The 13510-nt window shown below is 36.2% G+C and overlaps 1 protein-coding gene across 4 annotated transcripts in view; it reads right to left on the reverse strand.

Annotated features, from left to right (window-relative positions):
- The window catches only part of LOC138176110 (branched-chain-amino-acid aminotransferase, cytosolic-like), a 261292-nt gene that overhangs the window by 39018 nt on the left and 208764 nt on the right, over positions 1 to 13510 (reverse strand). For 3 of the 4 annotated variants that reach the window (XM_069106853.1, XM_069106855.1, XM_069106857.1), the window contains 3 exons: positions 9064 to 9227; positions 2652 to 2711; positions 2330 to 2472 (listed from right to left, as the gene is read on the reverse strand). In XM_069106853.1, coding sequence (XP_068962954.1) covers positions 2330 to 2472; positions 2652 to 2711; positions 9064 to 9227 — 367 coding nt within the window. The remainder of the gene's footprint in view (positions 1 to 2329; positions 2473 to 2651; positions 2712 to 9063; positions 9228 to 13510) is intronic. The other variant, XM_069106856.1, reaches the window with a different exon arrangement.

Below are 13510 nucleotides of genomic sequence, written 5' to 3' on the forward strand. Positions count from 1 at the left end.
AGGAAGGAAGGAAGGAAGGAAGGAAGGAAGGAAGGAAGGAAGGAAGGGAAGCAGAATGAAGCAGCAATAAAAAAATAAGCATTAAGAAGACACTCAGGAAAAATAAAAGAAGAATCACAAGAGGACATAAACAGTATAGTTTTGTCACTATTGTGTTAAGTTTATTACATACTTAAAGAATAAAATAGGTTAATGGTTCCATAAGCAATCATTCTTTTTGGTGTTCTTAGCATACTGAAATTTGTGCTTATTAATGATTATTGAATTCATAAGGAAAAAAAATCAATATACTTCCTTCAGGGGCCTCCATTTACTACTATACTGATTTGTGAATTGCTGTGACCAAAAATATTCATCACCTTAAAAACCAGATATCTGGTGATAAGCCTCTCTGAGTATGGCTGGACTGGTTTTTGCATGATTTTCCATAACTGGACCCATACTTGAAGGTTTTCCATCCGGACTATCTTAAGAACTTAGGCTACTCTAGTACAGCCTTCAAGTACAGTGGGTCACATTCAAAGAAACAGAAATTTACTGTTAGTTCAAAATCAAATTCACCAGAATTTTAAAGGATTCATAAAGTTTGCATCAACCATACCCACCCTTCCAAATATTGCATTTTCCCCCTCCCACAGGAAGTGAAAATTCACTCCCTCGTAATTTTTTTTCACAACTGACTAATCTGTCTCCAGCTAACAACAAATGTTTGCTGAAGGATTCCATAGCCCTGTGTGCATCTTCAAACAAACAAAAGAGAAAGAAAGGGCATCTGGAAGAAGAGTCAGTTTCTGTGGTACATTCAACAATTTCTTTTAGGCTGCCCAGTGATGCTGGTTTGCTCATTGATTTTCAAGAACCAGGGTCTTTATTTTACATGCTTCCTACTGAAAACATCCTTCTAATACTTAAATGACCTGTGATCCTAACCCCAAACTCCTCTTTATCCAATAGGTTCTCATCCTAATCACACAATCTCAGAGCTGGAAGGGGTCCCAACAGCTACCTAATCCAATCTGTACTTGATTGTTGCCAAAATTCCCTCTATAACATATCCTAAAGGTGTTGATGAAGGCTCTGTTATAAGATACCTTCATTGTTACCTTCATTGTTACTTGTGTTACAAACACAATTTTTTTCTCTTTCTAACTCCCATCCATTTTGCCCTCTAGGGTCAAGTAGAACAAGCCTTATGCCTCTTCTACTTGGCAGCCCTTCAAATACTTGAAGCCATCATGTTCATGCTGAGTCTTCTCTTCTCTCCTCCAGGCCAAACCCTCCCAATTCCATCATTTTTTGGCATGGACTCAAAGCACTTCACCATCCCCCTCCTCTGGATAGTCTTCAGCTTATCAATATATCACCCAGAACTGTACACAATATTCCAGATGCAATCTGACCAGGGTAGAGTACTATAGGAACATTAATCAATCAATGAACATTTATTAAATGGCTTCTGTGTGCATGGCACTACGACTACAAATACAAAACAACAAAAACAAAAACAGTCCCTTCCTCAAGGAGATTGCTGGGAGCTAAATATTATCCTTTGATTATAAACATATATATATATATATATATGTGTGTGTGTGTGTGTGTGTATAGACATATATATATACACATATATAATATATGTTATAAATACATATAATATAAAATATAATATATATAATATGATAAAAAATCAAATTATCTATTTTGGCAGGGATGGAGGATTTTCAGAACATTTAGCTTTGGGATCCAAAATAATAACCATACAGCTTTGTGGAAAGCAATAAATTTCCTATAACATGAGAAAAAGATATAAAACTCCCCAGGAAGAATAGTATTTGCACCTACTTATAGAGCTGCCAAGGTTCTGTGTGGAACTTCCCTAGTTCTTGGTTTAACACACAATCACTCATTTGCAGAGATATTTGCTACCAAATGAAGGAATTTAAATGGGTAGGAGAAACTGCCCCTCATTTTTAAAATTCACATGAACTCAAGTAGGCTGGGTTCATTCCAAGTAATGTACTGACTGGTCCTGATTTAGGCACCAAATTAAAAGAACAAAATCTTTTCTTTCCTAGAAAATTAATCAAGTTAGTTTTCTTTTGGTCAACTAAATGATGGCATGGAAGAATGAAGGGGCTAAGTGGAAATTTTCATGGTAACCATAAAATGGTGTTATTGTGAATACTGACAGGTGTAAGTAAACTTCTCTAGAAGTGATTCACAATAATACCTGTCAGTATTAATCAGTAACTAAGCCCTTTACTGAACTCTTGAGAGTTTCACACAGTCATGTTCTAAGAACAGAAAAAAGAGCTGAATTTAATGCTATTACCTCCATCTTCATTTATCCAGTATAGGAAAAGATTCATTGTTCCCACTTCAGTTATCTGATGATCTTCTCCACAGAGCCAAAGAACTTGCTGACATCCATGATGCAATGCTTCATTTTGAGCAAAAATGGAGGCACCATAATTGCTAATTGAAGAAGCAAAACATCAATTAGTGGTAATGATTTTCTTTCCACATATCCACCCTCTAAAAAATCCATAATTTCTGTTATTTATGGTAAACATATTCATTGTATTCCTGAAGCTTAAATTTTCCCATATGTTTTTCATATTATCTTTTCAGTTATCATATTAAAACACCTTTACCCAGATATTCTGCTGAATACTATGAGGGTCTTCTCCAATCTTCCTCCCTTGTCTTCCCCACTGCCAAGGAGATGAAAATAAATGATAATAAAATTTCTCAAAACTTCATGAGATGCCTATACTAGCAAACTCTTTAAAATAGCTGGCTATCTGACAAGGCATTCATTTTACAATAAACTAGAACCAGGGGCAGGCCAGAGTTTAGGAATTCTGACACATAAGGAAAGCATCATCCTCATCACCATTGACACTTATATGGAGCCTTAATGTTTGCAAAGTATTTGACATTTCATTATTTCATCTGAGTCCTGAAACAACAGGATGAGATAAGTGCTATTATATCCCTATTTTTACAGATGAAGAAACTGAAACTAAGAGAACCTAAGTGACTTACCCATAATCAAACAGCCAGTAAGTGACAGAAGCAGAATGAATGTGAAATAAATGCCGGCTCCGTGGGAGGGGAGCCTTGGAGCATATATTTTTTAAAGTTCAAAGGCTCTGCATTGACATGGTTCAGCACAAGATGTACAAAAGTCATTACTCTGAGTATCAAGTCTACCTTAAGTTATATTATGACTAAGGAATGTTGCATCTTTCCTTAATATATGCAGAGAGAGGAATAAATATGAAAAAAAAAAAGAAAAAGAGGTCCTAAAGAGCTCAACAACATACCCACCTTTTATTCAGTTTGAAAGATACTGAGTAGCTACATGAGATTTTCTTTAAAGTGTATGTATAATATTAAAAAGTACCTTATTGTTTCTCTTTATGCTTTTTCAGTAATTAAGTTAAATAAATACCACTAGTAGATAATACAATATTGGACTGTTTCCTTTGAAGTTTGCATTTCTTTAAATAAAAACCCTGAAATCAGACTTTATGGATAGACAAAAGTGAGTATCATTTTAACTTGTTTAAAAAAGAAAGAATTTCTCATGCAACCTTTGATACATTGAAAATCACTGTAAAGATGTTTTACAGCATAATCCCTGCTTCACAGGAAAAGATTATTTAACATTTATAGAGTGTTGTGAGGCATTCTACAGGGTATATAAAAGACAAAGCTCTCTTGATGTCAGGAAACCCCCTCTGCAACGAAAGAAACTCAGAGTCTTTACTTTCTTCAATATATATGGAAAGGTATTTTATTGTATTTATTACTGGACCCCATAGATTTATTTCGTGGTGGGCTAATTACCTTAGCTCACCTCTTTATTGTGCTCCAGTTCCCTCTTGGGTGTTAACTATGCTCTTTGTTGTTCATGGGGTCATTAACACGTTTTTGATCCCTTTCATGCATTTCCTATGTTCGTGAGAATAACATGTCACTTTGGGGGAGAAAGGAGATCTAACAGTTCAAAAAGCTAATTGACAAGCTGCCTGAATAGAGCAATTACAACTGAATTCCATGCAGAACTGAAGAAGTGAAGGAACTAGGTAGCCTACCACCAAAAAAACTGAGTAAAAGCAAGAAAAAATAAAACTGATCCCTTCTCTAGCTCAAAATATATCCTCTACTATAATCTTAAAAGCAGCAGTGAGCATCTGAAAATCCATTCCAATAACACAATCCTCTTTGTAAGAATGGCTCACATTTTTCAAAGGATCTGAGCAGGCAGTTTTTGGAAGAAAAAAAATCAAAGCGATATATGGACATGTGAAAAAATACTCTCAATCATTACTGATGAGAGAAATGTAAATTCAACCTCTGAGATAAGATCTCACACCTATCAGATTGACTAAAATGATAGAAGGGGAAAATAATAAATGGAGCAGATATGGGAAAACTGGGACACTAATACACTATTGGTGAAATTGTGAACTGATACAACCATTTTGGAGAGCAATTTAGAATTATGTCCAAAGAGTTATAAAATTGTGTATATCCTTTGACCCAGCAATATTACTGTTAGCTATATATTCCAAGGTTATGGAAAAAGGAAAAGAAGCTATATGTTCTAAAATATTTATAGCAGCTCTCTTTGTGGTGGCAAAGAATTAGAAAGTGAGGAGATGCCCATCAATTGGGGAATAACTAAATAAGTTGTGATATATGATTGTGATAGAATACTATAAGATTGGTATCAGAAAGACATTGAAAGACTTGCATGAAATAATACTGAGTGGAATGAACAGAACCAAGGGAACATTATATAGCCTAACAGCAATACTGTTTGAACAGTGGCTGTGAATGACTAAGTTATTTGGAGTAGTATGAACATTGAAATCAAATACAAAAGATACATGAAGAAAAATGCTATTTACCTGTAGAGAAAGAATTGATACATGGAAGTGTGTATTGTGTGGTTCCAAGTATATTTATATCAAATGTTGGCCTCTACCATGGAAGTGGGAAGAAGGGAAAGAAAACATAGAACTCAAAATTTAACATAAATAAATAAATAAAATTTTAAATAAAAAAAAAAAGAATGGCTCACATTTGCATTCTTTCTGCTTTTCAAAAGATTTCATCACCATCACTCTGTGAGGTAGGCAGTACAAGTTTTAAACTTCAGAAGCCAGAGATTCAAAGAGGAAAAAAAATGGCTTTCTTCTTGTCAGCAACAGGGCTACGCTATTAAGTACCTGGCCCTAAACCTTGGCAGAGTCTCCCTGGATATTGTAGGGCACTGACTAGGTTTGCCATGAAGTTTCCCTGAGGCCATAAACACTCAGATTGGTAATCTATCTGATTCAATATTTCAGATTGCACAAAACTTCAATATTGCAAGATGTGATTTGGGTATGAGCACTTCCTCCCCGCAAAGCATATATCATACTTCCAAGCCCTCCAGGCCTTAGTCAAGGAAAGCCTTCTTGACTTTTACTAGCAGAACAATTCATCACCCTGAAGTCCACCTGATGAACTAAGGTAGGCTGGTCCTCAGACAGCATATATCCAAGCATCCCTGGTCCTGTACTTGATGTCTGTCTACTTTGACAGGCTCTGCTAGACCCTGTAACACAGAGGACTTGACTCTATGGTCTCCAAATCAAAAAACATTAGCACATAAAGACTTTAGGGCTTTACACAAGATTAAAATGCTTTCAGAGGGCAGCAACAGTGCCACTTTTTTTTTTATCAAGATGAAATTGGCAGTAAGGTACAATGGCTTACTAAATAAGGCCAGATATCTGTAGAAGTCAGTTTAAGAGGGACAGGGGGACATTTCTACTCAAGTAGCAGATCTGCTCCCCAGTTTCTTAATTCAGATTAATTTTTAATGAACAAAAGTCTGATCTCTGTCCCCCCTGCTTTACTTTTCTTTGATAAAAAGAAAAAGAAAAACAAACTCTTTTTTACAAATAAACATAGATCTTTTTGATATTGTCAATAAAGCACTTTATTTAGAATATATAAATCAATTCGAATTTTAGATTTTTTTTTGGAAAATTATTATTTAATGGAAATTTATGAGTACTATTAAGAATCTTTCCATTAAATGAATAATCACTCCCAAATTTATCTACATATTGTTTTGGCTTTCATTTTTAGGTTTAATTAAAGTATAATACATGAGTTATAAATGGCCTCTGATGTGGAGGAATCACCTCCCAGAAAGGTACTCACACAGTCTGATTTTTTTTTTTTCCTTTTAGATTTTTGCCTAGCTTCAACTAGAGACATTTGTCTTGTTCCATTTGCTAATGATGGAAAGGAACTTAATGTGGATATAAGACAATACAGGTAAAAGTTCTCATGAATACAACTGCCATTAAAAGAAATCTAATTAACCCAATTTCTTTTTTCTTTTAATTTTTGCATTCCTGGTAACATACTTGAGGAGGCTGTGGGTTCTGCTTTTTCCTCCCCAACTTAAATGACAAAGAAGACAATTCTGGCTTTTCATACTGATCATGGAACTTTTCCAAGCCTCATTAGAGTCCCTTTCTAATTGCCCTGGGGTATTGTATTCCATTGTTGTTTTAACTATTAGATAATCTGACCACCCTCAGATAAAATTTTATTATACTTTCCAGACAATCTGCAGAGTTAACATTAAAGGGAGGGATAAGGTAAATGTGGAAATAGTTACTATGTGTTTATCCTTGGGTTAGGAAAGAATGAATAAATAGAGGAAAAAGGAAAGTTGATGTCTCCTTTAAATTGGCATTATTAATCCAACAAAATTGTGAATGTACTGTCTGTAATGTGTGCCACAGTAAAGTTATTTTAAAGAGTTCACTAGAGACTTAGAGCAGTTGCTTCCACTCACTATTGCTTTAAGCACTCTGGCTCTCCATCCTACAGAAAAGGCATCAATCAGGGCAGTCCACTAATACTTCTTTCAATTTGGCTGAATGGAGATGTATATACACTAGTGAGGGAAAAAGACTCTCCAAAATTAGTCTTGTAACCACCATCTAGACTTTCCTTCTGTTTAACAGTGAGAGGAAACAACAGCAGAGAGATGTGGATGATGTGGATGAAATGACATCAGGGCTGCTAGGTTTCCAAAACCATTCTTTGTCACAGGTAATAGAACTTTTGAACATCTCATTCTCTCATCCAGAAATGCCCACTTGTCTCTCCATTGTTCTAGGATGCCAGGAATCTGACAGCTTCATTAAGAAACTATGTCATTCTATTTCCTTACCAGGTCTGGTTGTGTGATATGCGTTTATATTTACAGGATTAACAATAAAAATAGTCTGGTAAGACTAGACCCTTTCTCTTGAAAATGAAGAGTGGAAAAGACATGGACACAAAAACATCTAAAAGGACTAAAGAATTTCTGAATTCAATCAAAGAAATCTAAGGGAATTTTACCAACCTTTTTGTGCATTCTTATGTAATTTATAAGCACTTCTGATAGACACTCAAAAGTACCTGGAGTCTATGTAACCTAAATTGATACTTTTTTTTTTTTTTGCTTTTTGGAGGGGGGAAGGCAGGGCAGTTGGGGTTAAGTGACTTGCCCAAGATCACACAGCTAGTGTTAGGTGTCTGAGCCCGGATTTGAACTCAGGTCCTTCTGACTCCATGGACAGTGCTCTATTCACTGTGTCACCTAGCCACCCCCTAAATTGGTATATTGGTAAGGGATTCCCACTCCCTTTGTCCTCCTGAGTATAAAACAGTGTATACCCCAGATCAAGAGGCCCTCAGTAGTTGACAACTTCTCAAATTATAATATATATAAAGTTCTTTGCAAACCTTAAAGTACTATCTGAATATCTGGCTACCATTATTAGTATTTTACAAACTCTATGGCATGTCCTAGGACTACCCAGATTCCAGGGGGCTATGCACAAGCTGGTTTATGCCTTCACTGGATCCTTCATGTTAACATCAATAAATCCCATCTAGGCTAAGTCCCCTATGAGGCAGCTGGAGCACAGCGGAAAGAGTGCTGAGCTTGGAGTCAGAAAGTCCTGGATTCAAATCCCTCCTCTACTGTTTATTAGCAGTTGAGACTCTGGGTGAGTCATTTAACTCCCATGTGCCTCAGGCAAGACCCTAGATCCCAAATAATAGATTTTCCAACTCAAAGCCAAGTACACCACTGAAACTGTTTAACGTTTCTCAAATCTTCCGATAGCCAGCTACATGGTTCTCTCTTCCTCTTCAAATTATTTTGTATTTACTTATCTGTACACATGTTATATCCTTCAGTGGAATATAAGACCCTTGGAAGAGACTTGTTTTTTTGTCCTTTTATCTCCAGCATCCCAGGACAAATTCTAGTAATTTGTTTTAATCAGAACTAGGATTTAATTTGTATCTGGTGAGAAATTTCCATCTAACAATGCAGAACTGCTCTGCAACATAGTATTGGAGAGTGGCCAGGAACCTTGAGAGATTAAGAAACTTGTTCAGCATCACATAGCTCGTATGTGTCTGTGGTAGCACTTGAACCCAGGTCTCCCTAACTGAGGCCAGCCCTCTATCTACTATGGCATGCTGCCTTTCCTGTCTGGCACACAGTAGGTAATTAATGCTTGCTGAATTGAATTCTCAGTGAAGTCTGGCTGAGCCAAAGAAGGGCTATCCTTCAGCCAGTTGGCAGTAGGTATGATTATATTCAGTGACAATGAAGACAGCATGTCAATGCAGCAGGCACCTTCCCCAGACATGACTCCTAAAATACTAGGGCCAGCTTGGAGCTTCAGCCCCAAACACCAGATGGTCTCTTCTCTCAACCCATCTAATTGCTATGGCAAAATAGAACAGACATATGGCAGCAGCTAATTCAATCTCTAATTTTAGTGATTCAAAAAAGTTCTGGTGTATTTCATTTACAATTGTCCTCCCATACCAACAACTTGCATAATTTATCACTTAGTCAATTTAAAACGCCGAAAACTACAGAAAGTGGATGAGCATGCTTAGTGGAGTCAAATAACAGTAAATAAATAACCAGGAAGGATTTTTTCATATCATACGGTAATGTGAATTTCCTCTTACCCTCCTATCTTGTAGTCCCCCGTTCCACCCTTCCAGGATCTCACGTACTTCGGATTCGCCCACAGAGATACTGGTTTCAAGGTTCCACTTGAAAAGTAAGGTCCCACAGGACACAGAATTACAAAAAGGAGGGCTTTTGTTGGCTTCTTTACTCCAAGGGAAGCCTTCAATAAAGCAAAAATACAAAAAGCAGGGATTTAGCTGGACTTCACTTAAAGATTAAGAACCAAAACTTTCAATTGTACTTTGAAAACGGCCATCCATCAAAAGAATTATTATCATCATTATGGAATATTAGACTATACACAGAACAGCCAATCTTATGAACAAAGAAAGATTTGACAGAAAGATTTTAAACTGACATAAAAGTTTTCTGTTTGTAAGATTCAGAAGTAGGTAGTGAGTAAAAGGAAATCTTCAAAAAGTACATATAAATGCATTTTTTATAGCCTATCTGTTAAAGTTTGGAGGTGGGAAAATATAGACAAATTTTAATTACTAAGAGCTGAATATACCGTTTACTTCTACTTAGGGCTGCTACAGGTTCTAGCAGATGTCTAGCAGATCTGAGGGACTGAGGCAATAAATGCTTACCACACTACCATGCATCTAGCATAGACTCCCAGACATCACAGAGTCAGTACATTCCACTAGAATTTAAGTACTAGACAAAATAGACAAAAGTGTCTTCAAAGCAAGTGACATTATTAATCAGTATATTATTCCACATAAAAAGATATTAAAGGACATTTTCCATCATTACTGTGAAGCAACTGTAAAATAACACAAAACATGCAAAAATCTCTAAAATAAATAGTTTTTAAAAATAGTAATTAGGGATAGGCTGCTTCCTGGAGAAGGAAAGTAGGCAAAATTAAAAGGGAAATTGGGGTGGTACACACTGGAGGGGAAGGATTTAAAATTACTCTATAAAGATTATGTTTAAAAAAAAAAGATCCTTAGGCACTATACAACAGAAGAACTTGGAAAGTGGGAAAGAATCCTGAAGAGTAGAGGTTCATTAACTTGGCTTTATGAACCTGTGGACAAATATTGGGATCTGTGAACTTGGATGAAAAAACAAATGGATGAAAAATACAAACACACACACACACACGTATGCGCACACAGTTGAGAACCACCCCACTCCACATGGTAGAGTGGTGAAACAAACTCTTATTCCATTTAACCTTGATTGACTTCTATGCCTGGTCTATACTAGACCTGTTTCATGCCATAAAGAGCTATACTAAAAAGCAGGCAGGTAAAGTAAAAACAGATGAGACCAAACAAAAAAGTCTATTTTGCTTCTAATTGAAATGCTAAGTAAAAGTGACCCGTCCCCCCCCCCCCAAAAAAAAAAAAAAAAGATTGCGGACTTTCTGTGCATTTCAATTGCCCATGTTTTCTTTTTGGTCCCCATTATCATCGAAAATAAAGAGTTGGTTGTATAAAGTTGTTTGCATGTAAATATTTTAGATGAACCTAGACATCATCATTCTAAAGGACAAATGATAATTTAGAAGAAATGGAAAAGTAACTTCAGTATGGTCCTAATCTAATGTCATAAAATAATGAAACAACTTTAAGACATTTTGTAAATGGGGCACATCTGGCCACAGTGAAAATAGATGGCCAACTCCAAGAAGTTATTTGTCTTCAATTTTATTCCCAATTTTAACAAAAATCGCAAGTTACATTAAGCATAAACTCAATGGGCTTTCATTAAGCTGTCAGTTAAACTAGAATCAGTTTTTATTTTACTCAAAGGGGAATTTTCATGCTCAATTAAGATAGAGAGAGAACTTAGAGATTCTGGGCTATGAGGAATTAAAGAAGGACTTTATATTTATTTCCTAAATTCCCTGTGGATTATTTGCATCTGGGTTCAAATCCGAGCTTCACCACTTAATTTCTGCATGACCATGAGCAAGTGACTTAACCTCTCTGGTTGTGTAGCTAGATGGCACAGTAGATACAGCACTGTACCTGGAGTCAGGAAGATCCGATTTCAAATCTGACCTCAGACATTTACTATTTGTGTGACCCTGGACAAGTCACCCAACCATTGTCTGCCTCAGTTTCCTAATCTGTAAAATGAGGCTTCTAACAGCATTGAGTTCTCAGGATTGTTGTGAGGATAAAAGGAGATAATATTTGTCAAATGCTTTGCAAAGTTTAAAGAGCTTTATAAATGCTGGCCATTACTATTTTCTTTGGACCTTATCTTGTTCTGTATGGGGGGCAGTTTTAACTAGAAGAGTCCTTACTGGGGGTGGGGACCCTGCAGTCTCCAGGCCACATGTGGCCCTCTAGGTTCTCAAGTATGGCCCTTTGATTGAATCCTAACCTCACAGAGAATTTGTAACACTCAATTTACAAACTGTGATACGAATAACTGATTTAATGCCTGATTACGTGAAAATGATATCAAATTTTGTTGAAGTGTTCTGTTGACATTAGATATAAACAGATGTGGCTGCTTTTCTCTACATTGTTGTATGTAACATAATATCTATGTAATAGATAATGACATGTAATGATAATATGTAATAGAATATCTGAAAAAATAAATAGCAATTATTAGCACTCAGGAACATTTTTTAAAGTAAACTTCATTCCTGGTAATTATTCTCTTCTATATGTACATTAAATTTTCTTATTTAGTTTACTAGATGCTTGCATACCTTAAATCCATGATCTAAACAAAAATGATGTCCACTAGATGGTAGTAGGGAGAGCATGGAAAGGAGTATCTGTGGGAAGAAGTCTACACACTGACAACCAAGCAACAGCAGAAGGAGCAGCGACAACAATAATACTCTTAATAATAATAATATAGTATTGTAAGGCTTATAAGTGAAGCAGGGAATACGAGTATTATTATCCTTATTTCATAAATAATAACACTTACATGGTGCTTACTATGTACCAGGCATTGTGCTAAGTGCATTTCAATCACTACTTCATTTGACCCTCACAAAAACCCTTCAAGGCAGGTGCTGTTATAACTCCATTTCACAGTAGAGAAAACTGAAGCAGACAGAGGTAAAGTGACTTGCCCAGGGTCACACAGCTAGTAAGTGTCTGAATCTGGATTTGAACTCCTGCCTTCCTGATTCAAGGACCAGCATTTGATCTACTGTACTACCTAGAAGTGAATAGAGGAACTGAGGCCCTGAGAGGTAAAGTACTTTAGCCATAGTCATTTAGCAAGTATCTAAAACAGGATTTGTATGCAGATCTCCTGACTTCAAGTCCAGTAATATAGTTTTTTTTATAGTAATTCTGGAAGCAAATAAATTATTAAATGACTTTTTATAAGCAGAGAGAGAAAAATCAGGTTATGCAAGTCACAAATGTTTCTCTGTTCTTCAAAGTAGTACTGGTGTTGATAGCATCAAGTTATTTAACTCTGCAGTCTTATTTACAAAACGAATTAAGCACTCTGGAGTTCTCCTGAAACTGTCCATATTTACGCAGAATTAAGAACAACCAAGCCCTGAATTAAATGGGACAAAAATTAGAGGAGGACCCACGTGATGAAGTAAGCTTTTTCTTCTTCTGGTTCCTACAAACTGCAAGTATCTTTTCATTGTTATGGTTCTTTTCTAGGCTGAACAACTATTTCAATTCTATAGAGTTGCTGAGTTTCTATTACCTTGTTATACAACATTAAATAAATTCCAGCATATAAAATACTATAATGACAAAAGACTGTCACTATCACCTCTTGCTCCAGCTTCTGTCTCTGCAATGAAATCAGCAGTTCTGGCCTTTGGGGACCTGGTCACATCTAACTGGGTTCTCTGTGTTGCTGATAATCAAGTAAAAGGAACAGAGGTTAACTTCAGTGGACACTTCCAAAGGAAGGGCAAAGGAAGTATAGCATGCCCAAGGAACTTAGATACAATCTGTGCTACCAATCAAAAAAAAAATTATGGCAATGAATGCTTACTCTGTGACTTTAACTTGGAAAAAGGATTGAGTATCAGAAAGCTGCATGATGGAGAATGGATTCAATGCCCAAAAGAAGAACAGTAAATATATACCTTGGAATATGATTTCCCACTGTGGTTCTGATGGAAATGTTTATGGCAATAAATGTGACTTCTGCAATGCTTTTATGAAAAACCAGGGTGCTGTGATCTTCCATCATTATGGAGAGTGTTGAGGACCAAGAGCACCATGTTTCCCATCTACAAGAAGCTTCCTTGTTTGGACTCCATATATAATCCTTTGGTTACCTCTCAACCAGATTAGACTGATATCCCTGACTATTTGCTGATTTACTACAACAATAAATACTTTTCTGCTTGAGCTCTAAAAATAAAACAACTATAATGACATGGTCAGATCTCTATCAAAATTAAGTAAGTATAAGCCTAAATTTGGATGGTAACAACTGTTGGAAAGTGATACGGGTCAGCATCAGTCTGTTTTCATT

Source organism: Petaurus breviceps, unplaced genomic scaffold (genome assembly GCF_028583685.1).
Source record: "Petaurus breviceps papuanus isolate PSGF00001 unplaced genomic scaffold, PetGlider_PUasm1.0 81, whole genome shotgun sequence".
Lineage (NCBI taxonomy): Eukaryota > Metazoa > Chordata > Mammalia > Diprotodontia > Petauridae > Petaurus > Petaurus breviceps.